The sequence below is a fragment of the Eurypyga helias genome, unplaced genomic scaffold (genome assembly GCF_000690775.1).
Source record: "Eurypyga helias isolate BGI_N326 unplaced genomic scaffold, ASM69077v1 scaffold11322, whole genome shotgun sequence".
Taxonomy (NCBI): domain Eukaryota; kingdom Metazoa; phylum Chordata; class Aves; order Eurypygiformes; family Eurypygidae; genus Eurypyga; species Eurypyga helias.
The window spans coordinates 1-12751 of record NW_010236634.1 but is presented as its reverse complement, the minus strand read 5'-3'; the positions used below and the strand labels follow the sequence as shown (position 1 = coordinate 12751).

Genomic DNA, 12751 nt, shown 5'->3' with positions numbered 1-12751 from the left:
CTGACAGAAAGCTTATTTGGCAGGGGGAAAACAAGCCCAAACGACAACGGGTGCTGACTTCAACTCTGCAAGCAAGGGAAGAATTCCAAGTCTGGTTTTCCCAAGAAGGGGAAAGGCTTAACAACAGCCCCAGCTGTGAGACGTAAATAATGGCAATAAACAGCTCAGGTAAAAATTGAAATATGTCCTGATCTTACTAGCACTGCTTTTCTCCTGGGTTTTTGTAAGAAGTCAGTGAAAGGATAAATAAGATTTTTTAAAGTGTTTGAGCCCTTTTTAAAAGCCTTTTTCTTCGTAAAGAGAATCTCCACCTCTACCGGTAACTGCACAGCGCGACTCCAGAAATTTACAGTCTTAATTAAGCCTCACAATCTCTCAAGCTGGAAGAGCGCCCCCAGCTCAACCACGATGCTGCTCCGACAGATGACGCCGTCCCCCACGCGCTACGCTGCATCACCAGGAAGGGAACGCTGCTCAGACTTCCAATCACCGAAAGCCAGCGCCTTCCATTCTCTCCAGCTCCTGACACGCCTACCGCGCCGCCCGACGCTGCGACGCGAGCTTCTCCATGGGCGCGTAACGCAGTTCTTACTTTCAAGATGCCCGAATGGCTGAGCAACAGGTTGGAAGTTTTCAAGTCTCGGTGAAGTATCCAGTTGTCGTGAAGGTGTTTGACTCCTCGCAGTAACTGAATCATCAAGGTTTTCACTTCACCTGAAATCGTAAAAAGAATTCATGTACACATTAAAGATGGATTTCTTAATTTTTTGCTGTTGTTGTCTGGAGAACAGGGAAGGGGGCAGGGGGAAGAGAGGGATGTCAGGTTAAAAGCTCAGTGTAGACTGCACCATAAAACCAGAGCAGTTAAACCCACAGAGGTGCCAATAAAGCAAAATCCATTTGGATAGCTGGGATGCATCCAAATAATGCTCAGCAAATGCCTCTCCAAAACACAGGAAGTGGCCAAAATGAAACCCCAGTGTTCTTTTCTGGTTTAGCACAGGGCAAACTCCCTCAGTTTCACATCTGAGCCACCACTTCACTCTAAGCATGCAAACTGGATTCTTCAGCCCAGTTATCACTAGGAATATCAGCTCCCAGCCCACGACCCTGTCTCAACAGAGAAGCAGCAATGAAGTGTCTGTTCCAAAGAACAGGACATTCCCAGGCAATACCTGTCACCACACAAAGCTAGTTCCTTGATGTCAGTGCAGCCCAAAGGGCTGCGTTGGCCAGTTTTCCAGTTCTGAGAATTACAGGAGGCTATGGCAAACCGTACCTGGTAGAAATGGTTGTTTCATGGTTTCCATCAGACTCTTGAGATCGTGTTCCACGTAGTTCATGACAATATAGATTTTATCCATATTACTACCTACAACGATTTCCTAAAGCACAAACAAATGATCAAAACAAGCACACAGCATTTAAAAAGCATGCATAATTAATTTTAGAAATACACTGGCAAGAGGATAAATAGAGCCTGTCATCAGTAAAATCCACAGAAAATGTATTTTTCTGTGGAAGAATACATTTTTTCCCAAAGCAGCTCACTTTTGCAAAGTATCAGACTATGTAGGGACAAGCCCTGTCTGTTTAGTTTTATGGGTAGGATACAGCTCTTTACAGAAACAAGCTCCGCTAGGAATGCCAACATTTCTATAAGGCGTTTTAAAAGCCAAGAGGCAGTATTTCAACCACAAAACAGAAGAAAAAGGAGATTGTGGCCTTACTCTGACAGTGACAATATTTGGATGTTGTGCCTTCAGAATAGTATTTATTTCTCTAAGAGAAGTAATGGGAAAGCCTTCCTTTTCCTTTTCCATTTTCAGTCGCTTCAGAGCCACAATTTCATCTGCAAGGAAAACAGAATTATTAACTGCAGGTTTTCCATCACACAGCTAACAGACACAGGCCAAGAGGTCCCCCAGCGCTGCGTCACTAACTTACTTGGATTCACCGTTACTCGAGGCATTTTGTTGAACAAGGAAGCAGAGTCAGTCTCACAGTAGCAAAGTGAAACCAAAAAAAACCCGCCACCAAAACATGGTTAAGCTTAAACAATAAAATCCAGAACAACAATCCAAAAGCTGCCTCATGGATTTTAGTGTATTCCAATATAACTCACCTGGAAAGAAACTAAAGAAAAAAGTGCATTTAACTCATCTTCCTAACACTGGCGAGGAGTTTAAAGCCAGCAGACAGAAATGCCTCAAAAATGCAGTTTACCTCTCTTTAAAGACCCAGCTTGAAAGCAAGGTGCTGCTCAAAACATTCTGACGTGAGTTACATAAATACATCTGCTTTCTGCATGGTGGTGTGGAGAAAAATGGTTCTGCCAGACTCGGAGCGGCCTCAGGACAGAGAAGGCAAAGAAAAACGAGCTCCTGGTCGTGGTCGGACCCAAAGTACACTCGGAGAAATCACCATGCCAGCTGTATCCTTCCACTCCCCAGGAGACCAAATGGCCCTATTACTCCAAAACAGAGGCACCAAGACATCTGGGATTTAAGCCTGTTACCAAAGAGAATCACCCTGTATCCTTCCACTCCCCAGGAGACCAAATGGCCCTATTACTCCAAAACAAACAGAGGCACCATGGCATCCGGGATTTAAACCTGTTACCAAAGAGAATCACCCTAATTTCTGTCTGGGGCTGCTCTGGAACACAGCTCTTTCCACAAGCTCTCTTCACCGCCTCCCAACCCTACTTAAACCAGCAGATATTTCATTGACTGCGCTACGATTCCCCTTAAAACGACCAGCTGCCAGAATTAACGTGTCACTGGCGGTGCCAACGCCGCGGGGAAAGCGAGGTCAGGCCAGAAGAACAGATCTTTCTCCAGGAAGCAAGAAGTGCTGCACTAGTGTCACTGGTTTTGTTAAACCAGCAATGCAAACGCTGGTTTCACGCGAGAAATCCCCACGCAAGAGGAACGTAGAACTGACTCGAGGGTTGGCGCTGGCACCGCTGCCAGGAAGCGCGGTCATTTCTTCAAGACGGTTGCCATGACAAACCAGATAAGCAAAGAGAGTTGTAAAACTGTAAATCCGCTTGTATACACCAGGAGTGGATTTTTCTGGGAGGATGCTTAAAAAAAAGCCAGAAGAGAGCAAGACTTCAGCACGTAACTTTGTGCACCAACGGCTTTATGAACTCTCCAGCGGGCAGCTGTGCTTGCCGAGTGATCACTTCCACGGTACCTGGAAAACTTCCAGCCCCGTAACTCCCCACAGCAGATCTCAACCCAGAAATCCTAAAAGCCTATCGACCCTGTGAACTGCCCTGCGCCCTCATGGCCCACACAGAGGTTACTGCTGAACTCAGAAAGCTGCGAGTGGGGCCCTTCTGTCAAAGTCCACGTTCCACTAAAAAGCAGAGATCAGTCCTGGTGAAGAAGGAATTATTTTAGACAGATTTTGTTCATCAACAGAAAACGCAGAACCGTAATTTGCATACAACTGCAGCCCTAAATACCATGAAGATAACGACTGAGGACCACCTATACGAACCAGTCTTCTTGTCTTTTGCCCTGTACACTACGCCGTACGTTCCTTCTTCAATCCTGTTCAAACACTGGAATTCCTCCACGCTACGACATCCCTGAAAAAACAGACAGAAGGACAACATTCACTCCTCCAACATCTGGGGGAGGGCTTTGCTCAGGTTTTTTTTTAGTAAGACGTAAGGTAAACTTCAGCAACTTCTCTTGGTAAACGTTAACCATTCCTGTGAATCCAACAACATGGCTACCCCCCATGTGAGAAGGGCATCTTTGGGCTTTTTATTTTACTTGGTTCTTTAAAGGAATCCTGGGCAGCGTCTGTGTTTTGGCAGATTAACTAAATTACTTCATTAACTCTTCATTCGTTCACTCTGGCACAGAGGAATTCTGCTGCTGTGGCAAAGGTGGCAGCTCGGCACCGTAGACCGGCACCTTTCACAGGGTTCAACTGATAAAAACATGCTTTCTCTTCACATTTCTACACTTTGCAGTTGGCTGCCAAAACAACCACCGCCCGTCAGTTTCTGTTCACGCTGACAGAACTATTCTCTCACGAGTATCTGTTTTCAGATAGCAATACCGAAGTATCAAATGTGTTATTACATTCTTATCTACAGTAAAAGAGTAATCTCAGTTTTGCTCCATGCACGTCTTTTCCTTGTCAAAAAAATGACGGCAATATTTCACCTAGGAACACGTATTTTGTGATGCTGAGTCAGTTTATGGGCAGAGTATGCCTTGCTGTCTCACGCACAGACAGGTGTTTATGACCTTAACAAAACAAGCGGGCCGTTCCATTTGCTGAGGATATTCTCAAGCATCCCGTAAGTGATCCCCTACCTGAAGTGCAGGAAGATATTTGGGAAGCTCTTGTTTCAGTTCAATGGGGGAAGAAACTGGTGAGTCGGGAATATAGTCTCCTTCTGTCATTGCATTGGAATGAGGGGTACCCTCCGCTACTTCCTCCTCTTCTACTTCGCTTCCCGCTGAATCGTGGTCAAACCTCGACTCTGTAACTTTAAAAGTCAGAATCAGTCGTGGAAAGAGAGAGCTGTTTGGAACTTAAAACTTAAGTTCAGCTGTAGACAAGTAAGAGTAGCGAAACACTGATCACTGTACACGAGAGATGTGCAACTGCTGCACTTAAAGTTACCGTAACAATAAAGATCGGGGAGAAGCCCAATTTCTCCTCTCTGCAGAGATGATGCTTTCGAGAACTCATTTACAGTCAGTGCAATTTCCAGCAGGTCATTACAATAAACCTTTACACTAACAGAGTGAGAGAGAAGTCTGACTGTCGTGGTTTAACGCCGGCTAGCAAAATACCACGAAGCCGCTCTCACAAATCCCCCTCCCCTCCTCCAGTGGAGGGGAAGAATCGGAGGAAAAAGAAATAAGGAAGCTCATAAAATTGAGATAAGAACTACTTACTAATTAAATCTAAATTCATATATACAAATACTACTAAAATAAGCAATTAAAACAATAGGAAATAAAACATATGATACAATTATGATACAGTTTCTCATCACCCACTGACCAATGCACAACAGGTGCTGAGTAGTGAGAGTCAGACCTAGAAAGCCCCAGAGCCACAGCCCGAGAGCCCGAGCGCTGCCGCAGCAGATTCCGAGCGAACCCTGTCAGCGATAGCACGACTGGGTAAACTAACCCAACCCACCAACTCCCTCACGAAGGAGCCAGCACAGGAGTCAGCGCAGCAGCTCACACAGGAGTCAGGGAGAGGGTCAGCAAGTGTACGGGAGCGAACCAGAGAGAGTCAGGGAGAGAGTGATGGCTGCTGGACCCCCTCCTTGCCCCTGCCCCCAGCATGACGTACTATGGGATGAAATTCCATAGTATTCTCCCTCGGTCAGTTGGGGTCAGGTGCCTGAGCTGTGTGTCCCAGCACGGCCTGCAGCGAGACAGCAGAGCTGGGAACGCAGCTGCAGGATCAGAAGGGGAGACAGACCTTGAATTCAGTGCAGGCATTGCCCAGCGCCAGCTGAGACCTGACCAGTGCTGCTCTCTGCATCCAGGAACAGCTTCCTAGCAGCCACGGTAAATGGAGTTAACTCTTTCCTGACTGAACCCAGCATACTGACCCAGTGTATCTGGTTCTGACTGCACAGCTTTGTTGATGAGAGGACAGGAGACCCAAAACGAAGAAGGAAACATTAGCTCATTAGACTATTTCCTCTAAATATAGACCTTGCAACAGATTTCAAGGAATTTCTGATTCAGACATGAGAATGTCCCCAAAATGCCAAATATATTCCAAAACTGCAACAGGAAATACATAAAAATCTTCTAAAATATTTGTAGAACTAGATTTCTTTGGCTGCAAAAATTCAGCCAAACACTTCTTTAAATATTCAGTATTTGCATTGTACCAACTGGGATGTGGTTTCCATTCTCCCGTTCCTCCTCTTCACTCATCTCTTCCTCGCTCACCTCTTCTGCAAAACAGAAATCAAGTTCGACTGAACAAACTCAACGCTTCTGCAGTTCCGTGTAAGGCAGGTCACTACCGAAACGCGTTTCTAATTGCCAGGCCTTCCTCATCCCTATCCAGTCAGTGACCTGCACTTCTGTTTCACCTGGAAAGCACATGCTTCCCCTCGCTCAACAGAACTGCACCTTTCAGCTTCCAGCATGGAATACAATTCTTCCCCATTATCTGGCAGCTGGGGGCAGGTGAATAAACTGTCAGGAAGCTTGTGAATCTTTGCTTATTAAATGTAATTGATATTAAAGAAAAATACCCAGCCATCAGAGCATGCTTTTGTGCCTTTTCTTTGCTAATTCATTACAAGAACGGCTATAAGTAGACTTTTTTACTAAATATTTTTATGTTCGTTTGCTGTCATGAAAAAAAAAATCTGATATTTGCAAGTTAAAATAATTCAGAGACATTTGTATGACACCACCCCCCAAATAAGTGCAGAATTGTTCTCTACAGAATATTTGTTATGTTACAAAATTACAAACTGTTAGCCTTACACCGTTTAGGGAGAAAAAAAACGGCTTTCAGTTTTCTAATCTGGCTTCTTAGACGAATTAATTGGTATTACCTCTATATAAATGGATAGAATATGATTTGTACTTGGTTTTTTTCTTTTTAGTTATCTTGACCTGTGAGGTCTCAGCCTATCCTAGACTAAGAGAAAAGGAAAATGTTCAAATAAAACAATACAGAATGAGAAACAAAGAAAATCATAACACACCGTTCCAAGGACCTGCTTTGTGCTACTCACCAGCTGACTGCTCAGACACTTCCTCAGAATTGCTTCCTGTCTCCTCCTCCTCTTCCTCCTCCTCTCCCTCTTCCTCGGAACCTTCACTGCTAGACTCTTCCTCCTCTTCTTCCGAGCCTGATCCAGATTCTGTTCAGGAACAAACACGTAACTAAGCAGGCACATCTCCAACAGCAGCGTTTTCGCAGTGATAACTGCACAATTAATGACATCTACCAAACTGCATTTAATCACCTGATGACGACTCTGCTGAGCTGGTTTTTCTCTCAGTGTCACTGATGTCTTGCAAGTCTGAAAGAGGATCTCTCTCTTCTGGTTTCTCTTCTTTTATTGCTGAGACCATAAAAATGAAACAGAGGGTGCTGACTGAGTGTCACTTCTACGATTCTGTATACCCAGGTAACTGCTTTACTCTCCCTGGCCATGAAATTGGTGCTGAACATTCTGTCTTGGAAACACAGAGCACTAAAAACAACCCGAAAGCTCAAAAGACAGCTTTTCCGAATTGTAGTGGTGCGGGACCAACAGCCAAAAAGGTGGAATATTGACCTTTCGGTTTTTAAACGGTACGTGCCTAAGCCCCTTGAAGTGCAATTACAAACAAATTAAATAAAAATAAGTAGCATGGTAACAAATATCACCACAACACAGTCTCACTGATGTGTACACGCACGGAGCTCGCTATTCTACCGCAGTCCCTCCGGACCGCCCGGAAATTGGAGGCACAAGTAACTCTCTGTCCATCAGACTGCAGCCCCGAGGACGTCCTGCCGCCTCCACCGGCAACGTCAGCCGATCACATTCCGCAACCAGCTTCCTTGGAACAGTCACACCGACTGTCACAGCATCAACGAGGCAGACACAGAGCTTTTCTTCTTTAACCAAAGACACTTATGTCCATCGGGCAAGCTCTCTGTTAGGACCTTCTAGGCAGGGGAAGGACCATGTTCTGGCTTAGAACACAAACTTCATTGTCTAACCAGAATCCTGCCTTGGGCTTTTATTTTCTTCTACAAGACGACAGTATCAGTGATGCTTAAACTATGCTGATCCCTGTAAAGTAACTTTTTAAGGTAGCTTAGCTCCTAACCACAAATCCAACCGGAGCTAGTGTACACAATCCCTTTTTACTCTGCAAGGGAGTTAAACTACAGCATTTTAAAAACTCGGTCAGCTGTTGCTTTCCTCATTGCACGAAGCAGCTCACTTTGGAACTTCTTGGATTAGTAGTCCTACAGCTAAAAAGGGAAGATTCATTCAGTTTGTCACACAATTACCTGCAAAACCAGCATTGCTTTAGCAAACAGCACATACGTACACGGTGAGGAATATCCCAGTTGTGCCACCATGGCTGACATGGACGATACTTCCAATAGGGTACCAGGGATATACGTCCACTACTAAAAATTAAACACTACCCCAGCGCAGCTCCTCCTAACCCTCAGGCAAAAACAGTATAAAGTGGCAAATGCTACCTGGTTTCCTGCTATCTCCTTCCTCAAGCTTGTCTCTCTGCTGTCGTAATGGGCTGCGACTCCAGGGTCTCATTTTTACTTTGTCTCCATATTCTTCCCTCACTGTTCTATGGTGTGCAGAAACTAGCGAAAACAAAACCGGAAGAAATTGTTACATCTCCCTGCCCTACATAGAATAGGTCTGTCTGCCACAGCCACCTGCTTTGCAAACTTCCATTTTCCCTTACAAACTGAAGGGTAAGGGGAGGGAGTGGAAGTGGAACCTCGCTGCATCTAGGAGGATAGAGAACTACGATTTACCTCGTGCACAATAAAATAGGGGCTTGTGCTATGCAGAGAAAGGTGCTGCCAGACTTGGGAAACAGAAGCAAGATGCCCTATAGGCTACACAGTAAACACCCTGAAACAAAGACGTTAATGCTGGAGAGAGAAGTGGACAGACCAGGAAGGTACATAAGGAATATAGGTTTAGAAGGAGCTGACAGAACATTCAGAGCAAGAAAAATAATTGCAATGAAAGGCTAGAGAGATTGAGCAATATCCGTGTAAAGAGCAAGCACAAAAAGGAGCTGTTTGGTGTGAGCACAACTAGAAAGAATAGCAATAAATGTGGCTCCTTCTGCTACTCTTGAACAGTCTTTGTCACTTGATCACAGGAACGGACACCGATTTTCACCTCTGAGCTGGGACAGAGACCCTTTAACCAGAAACAATCTGAGCTTAGACTGCAAGGACCTGATACGCTGTGCAACGTGAGGGTTGATGTGTTACACTGCCGGGTTATCAGACCTTCCCCACTTAACTCCCACTACAGCCTTTTCCACGCTGGAGTACTTACATGATCTCTCCCCCTCCATTTGCAATTTATTTCCCCAAACCCTTGAAACACCTAATTTTGAGACTTCAGTCTCTACCAAAGTAGGTCAGATGCAGCCAAAGGGTTCAGAAGCAACTGGGATCGTGACGGAAGCACACAGAGAGACAACGTCAGCCACATAAATCTTGTTCCTATAGGAAACCAGACTGACTGATCAGTACGCCGTTGTATTTACGACGTTATTTCATTTGCCCATGTAGAACTTAGGAGATTTCTCACTCCCTCCCCAAAAGAGAAACCCCATTCTCCCCTCCTTTTTTTAAATTCTGGCACTGAGCTAGGTAACAATCCTTCCTGTAGCTCCACTCAAGCACCGTGCCAGCACGGCGTAAGCCCAAACGGCATGTACACACAGTCACCTTCTCTCCTGGCCTCCCGTTCCTTCCGTCTTTCTTCCGCCCGCCTTTCTCGTTCCTTTTGCTCCCTTTGCTCTTTTTGCTGCTCGCGGATTTTCCTCTCTCGTTCTCGCTCAAGCTGCTCCAGACGATCTCTAGAAAGGAACCGGGTTGTGTTACGTTACGGTTGGCTACAAACGCCCCGTATGAAGTCAAGGAAAAGCGGTTTGCTGTAACAAACAGCACACAGGGCCCTCCAGGCTGGTCAGCAACACCGCCACCGACTGCCTGTGGGCCACAGCCCGGCGTAGCTCTGCAGCTGCCCCTTCAAAGGCAGCGTTACTAAGACAAAGACCAGGACTCTGGGTCTGGGGCCTTACCAGGATTTAAACCGAAATTGAGCAAGTTCAGTTAATAAATCCCCTGATACTACACAAAACTGGTTCAACCTTTTTTTTCCCCCATTATAGTAAAACACTGGCAAGGAATCCCCCTAGAAACACCTGTTGTAATGAAGCCACTCACGAAGGTAATTAAAGCCAAGAACACGTTTTCATCAGACAGCACACGCACAGGAACATGGCACTGGCATCACCTTACAAGTTTTTGCTCTGAATTTCTCTGTCATTTCAGACCAGTGAAAGGTGAGAGAGAGATTTAGAGGAGGAAGCTGTTCATCTCTCTGTTGGTTTCTCACAGGGGAGGGAGGGATGGATGTACCTCTCCCTCCTGGAATGCTCCCTTGCCATTTCTCTCCGTTTCTGTCTTTCCCATTCACGACGGGCTTTATCCTGCTCTTCTCTATGTCTCTTCCTACGCTCATGTTCCCGTTCTTTCTCTTTCACTCTGGCATGTTTCCCTAAACAAACAAAAATGAATTTTGGAGTGTTACTATTCAAAATATTGAACGCTCCTATTTTTAAAAAGAAAAAGTAGAAAGGATGAAACTTATAGTGACCTATTTTCATGTTCTGTTCTTTTCTTAGAAGAAAAATCCTGATCTGAAAGGGTGTTGGGAAAGTAAAAGACTAAGATCTTGCAGAAATGCTTGCATTAAAACCAGAAAGAGGCTGTTAGTAACAGGAATACAACATGAATGTTTCTAGAAAGGATATTTTTTTCCCTTACAGTCAGGTACAAAGATCATAGCTCAGCCCACTCAGTGAAGCCACAAAGAAGCTTAACAGGCTTCAAAGAGTAAAAGTAGACTCTGTGTCCCTGTCTCAAAGTGATTACTGTCCTCCCAAACACCTGTCACTCCCGTAAGGGCATTAAACATAATCAAAGAAACAATGCAAGTTTAAATTGCTCTGTCTTATCCACCTAACATGTGTTCTTCAGTTTGCAGTTATTGACATTTATTTTCTACATAGTGCCTGCTCAGCTTCACCACGGGAAGCTACCAGAAATGTTACCCAAATGTAGCAATGACAACCTTCTGCTGAATGACTACGATGTCTACGTTTCTCTTTCCTCTTCTCATCCTTTCTATGATGGGTTTTTTCTTTCCGCGACATTTGCTGTGGTGGTTTTATAGCCAAGGAATCATCTTCTTCTCCTCTAAAACACAAGAGGAATTAATAAACTCAGGAAGGTTACGTCTACTGTCAGACTGCGTTATTTCCCATTTTCTCCGTTTTCAAAAGAATGCATTTTTCCCATTTTATTACTTTATATTAAGGTTGATTTCCCCTGAGCCCAGGCACTAGAGCAGTAGCTTACAGACAGTCACCGTCGCGCAGACGAGAAGTTAACCCATCACACCCGCGCTGGGCACACACAAGCGCGCTGAGGATGAATTTAGCGCTGAAGAGAACTCAGCAGGCCTGCTGTAACTGCATCTTCAGCAGACTGTCTTGTTACTAGGTAGTGGCCAAAACTGGACCACAATACCCCGCTAACCCTTAACCAAAACTTCAGAGATAATACTGTGGGCACGTTCTACAAAGAGGCGGCAAGATGACACATCTGCGTGCTGCAGTTGAACTTTTCCCCGTTGGGTATTTTAAAACTCTCTTCTCAGTAATTCTAAATGCTCGTTTCAGTAACTCCTTCTAATGGGAACACGGTTATTCTCTTATTCTCACCTGTCTTCCATAGAGTCTTCCCTCCGATAAGGTGAATTTCTGATGGTTATTTCCATGCGATGATCTCTCAACTCCCCCTCTTCAAGAGAATCCCGCTTTGAATCCCTATCATCTGACTGCGACAGAACCGCAAGAAAGGGCAAAACCAAAACACAATTCATTTTATGTCACAGAATGACAGCATTTAAATAGCACTCAACTCTCCCATTCCTAGCTCAAAAGGCAGCACCACCTGGTCAGGCCAGGGAAGTACGCTAACTTTCAAAGCAGAGATTTTGCAGTTGTAAGCAGTTTGATTGCAATTACAGCCAAACTTTCGTAAATTCAATGTAATGAGGCAAAACTAAACAATGATTAAGGAGGATTGCATTAAACATCGCGTGTTTTTTTTTCCAAAATAATGTTATTTTGTACATAATTGTACAAAACAAATAGTAACAAAAGTTATTCGAGAACAATTATTTGAACCCGTGCTACAAAAATCTTTGAAAGGTTTTTACTTGAACTGGAACTTCCAGATAATCATTCCTCTACCTTTTCTAACCAACAATTGTGAAACAATATACAACATCAGGCCAATGAGATCTCAGCAAAACATCACATTTTTGTCAAACCTGGAAATTAGAGACCACACATGAAACATGTACAAGAGCCCAGCGACATTCCACCGACAGGGCAAGAAGCCTTACGCTCATCAGAAAATTAGGATATAGGCACTGAAGCTCCTCAGATTTCTTTAGAAATGCTTGTATTCCAAAAGGGAGCTTACATTTTTCATACGTTTTATCTCTGCCTTCTCTTCCTGCTCCTTCCTTCGTTTTTTTTCCTGAAGAATTTCATCTAAGGTTTTCACTTTCCAAGAATCCTTTTCATCACCCATTTGAGTAAAAAAAAAAAAAACACCTCTGAAAAAGAACACAGCGTTAATGAAACCTACACAGTCCAACACGGCTACGTCTGGGATGCCCCATCCCTGGGAGTGTCCAAGGCCAGGCTGGATGAGGCTTGGAGCAACCTGGTCTGGTGGAAGGTGTCCCTGCCCATGGCAGGGGGTGGGGCTGGGGGGGCTTTGAGGTCCCTTCCCACCCAAACCGTTCCGCTGTTCTATGATACGCTGACTTTTTATGCGCAGCCAAACCCTTAATGTACCACCTCCGGGTAAAGCCAAGTGGGACTTGACTTAGGCTGAACCAGAAAAGGCTGATTTAAACCCAGAC

At 44.7% G+C, this 12751-nt stretch overlaps 1 protein-coding gene across 1 annotated transcript in view; it reads right to left on the bottom strand.

The window, feature by feature from the left end:
* The window catches only part of LOC104506272 (cyclin-dependent kinase 11B-like), a 16182-nt gene extending 3768 nt beyond the window's left edge, over positions 1-12414 (bottom strand). The window contains 14 exon segments of the mRNA XM_010147167.1: positions 593-714; positions 1280-1385; positions 1731-1852; positions 3511-3601; positions 4344-4519; positions 5897-5962; positions 6761-6889; positions 6995-7093; positions 8236-8358; positions 9472-9602; positions 10168-10306; positions 10910-11007; positions 11535-11650; positions 12304-12414. Coding sequence (XP_010145469.1) covers positions 593-714; positions 1280-1385; positions 1731-1852; positions 3511-3601; positions 4344-4519; positions 5897-5962; positions 6761-6889; positions 6995-7093; positions 8236-8358; positions 9472-9602; positions 10168-10306; positions 10910-11007; positions 11535-11650; positions 12304-12414 — 1629 coding nt within the window.
* Between the last annotated feature and the right edge of the window lie 337 nt (positions 12415-12751).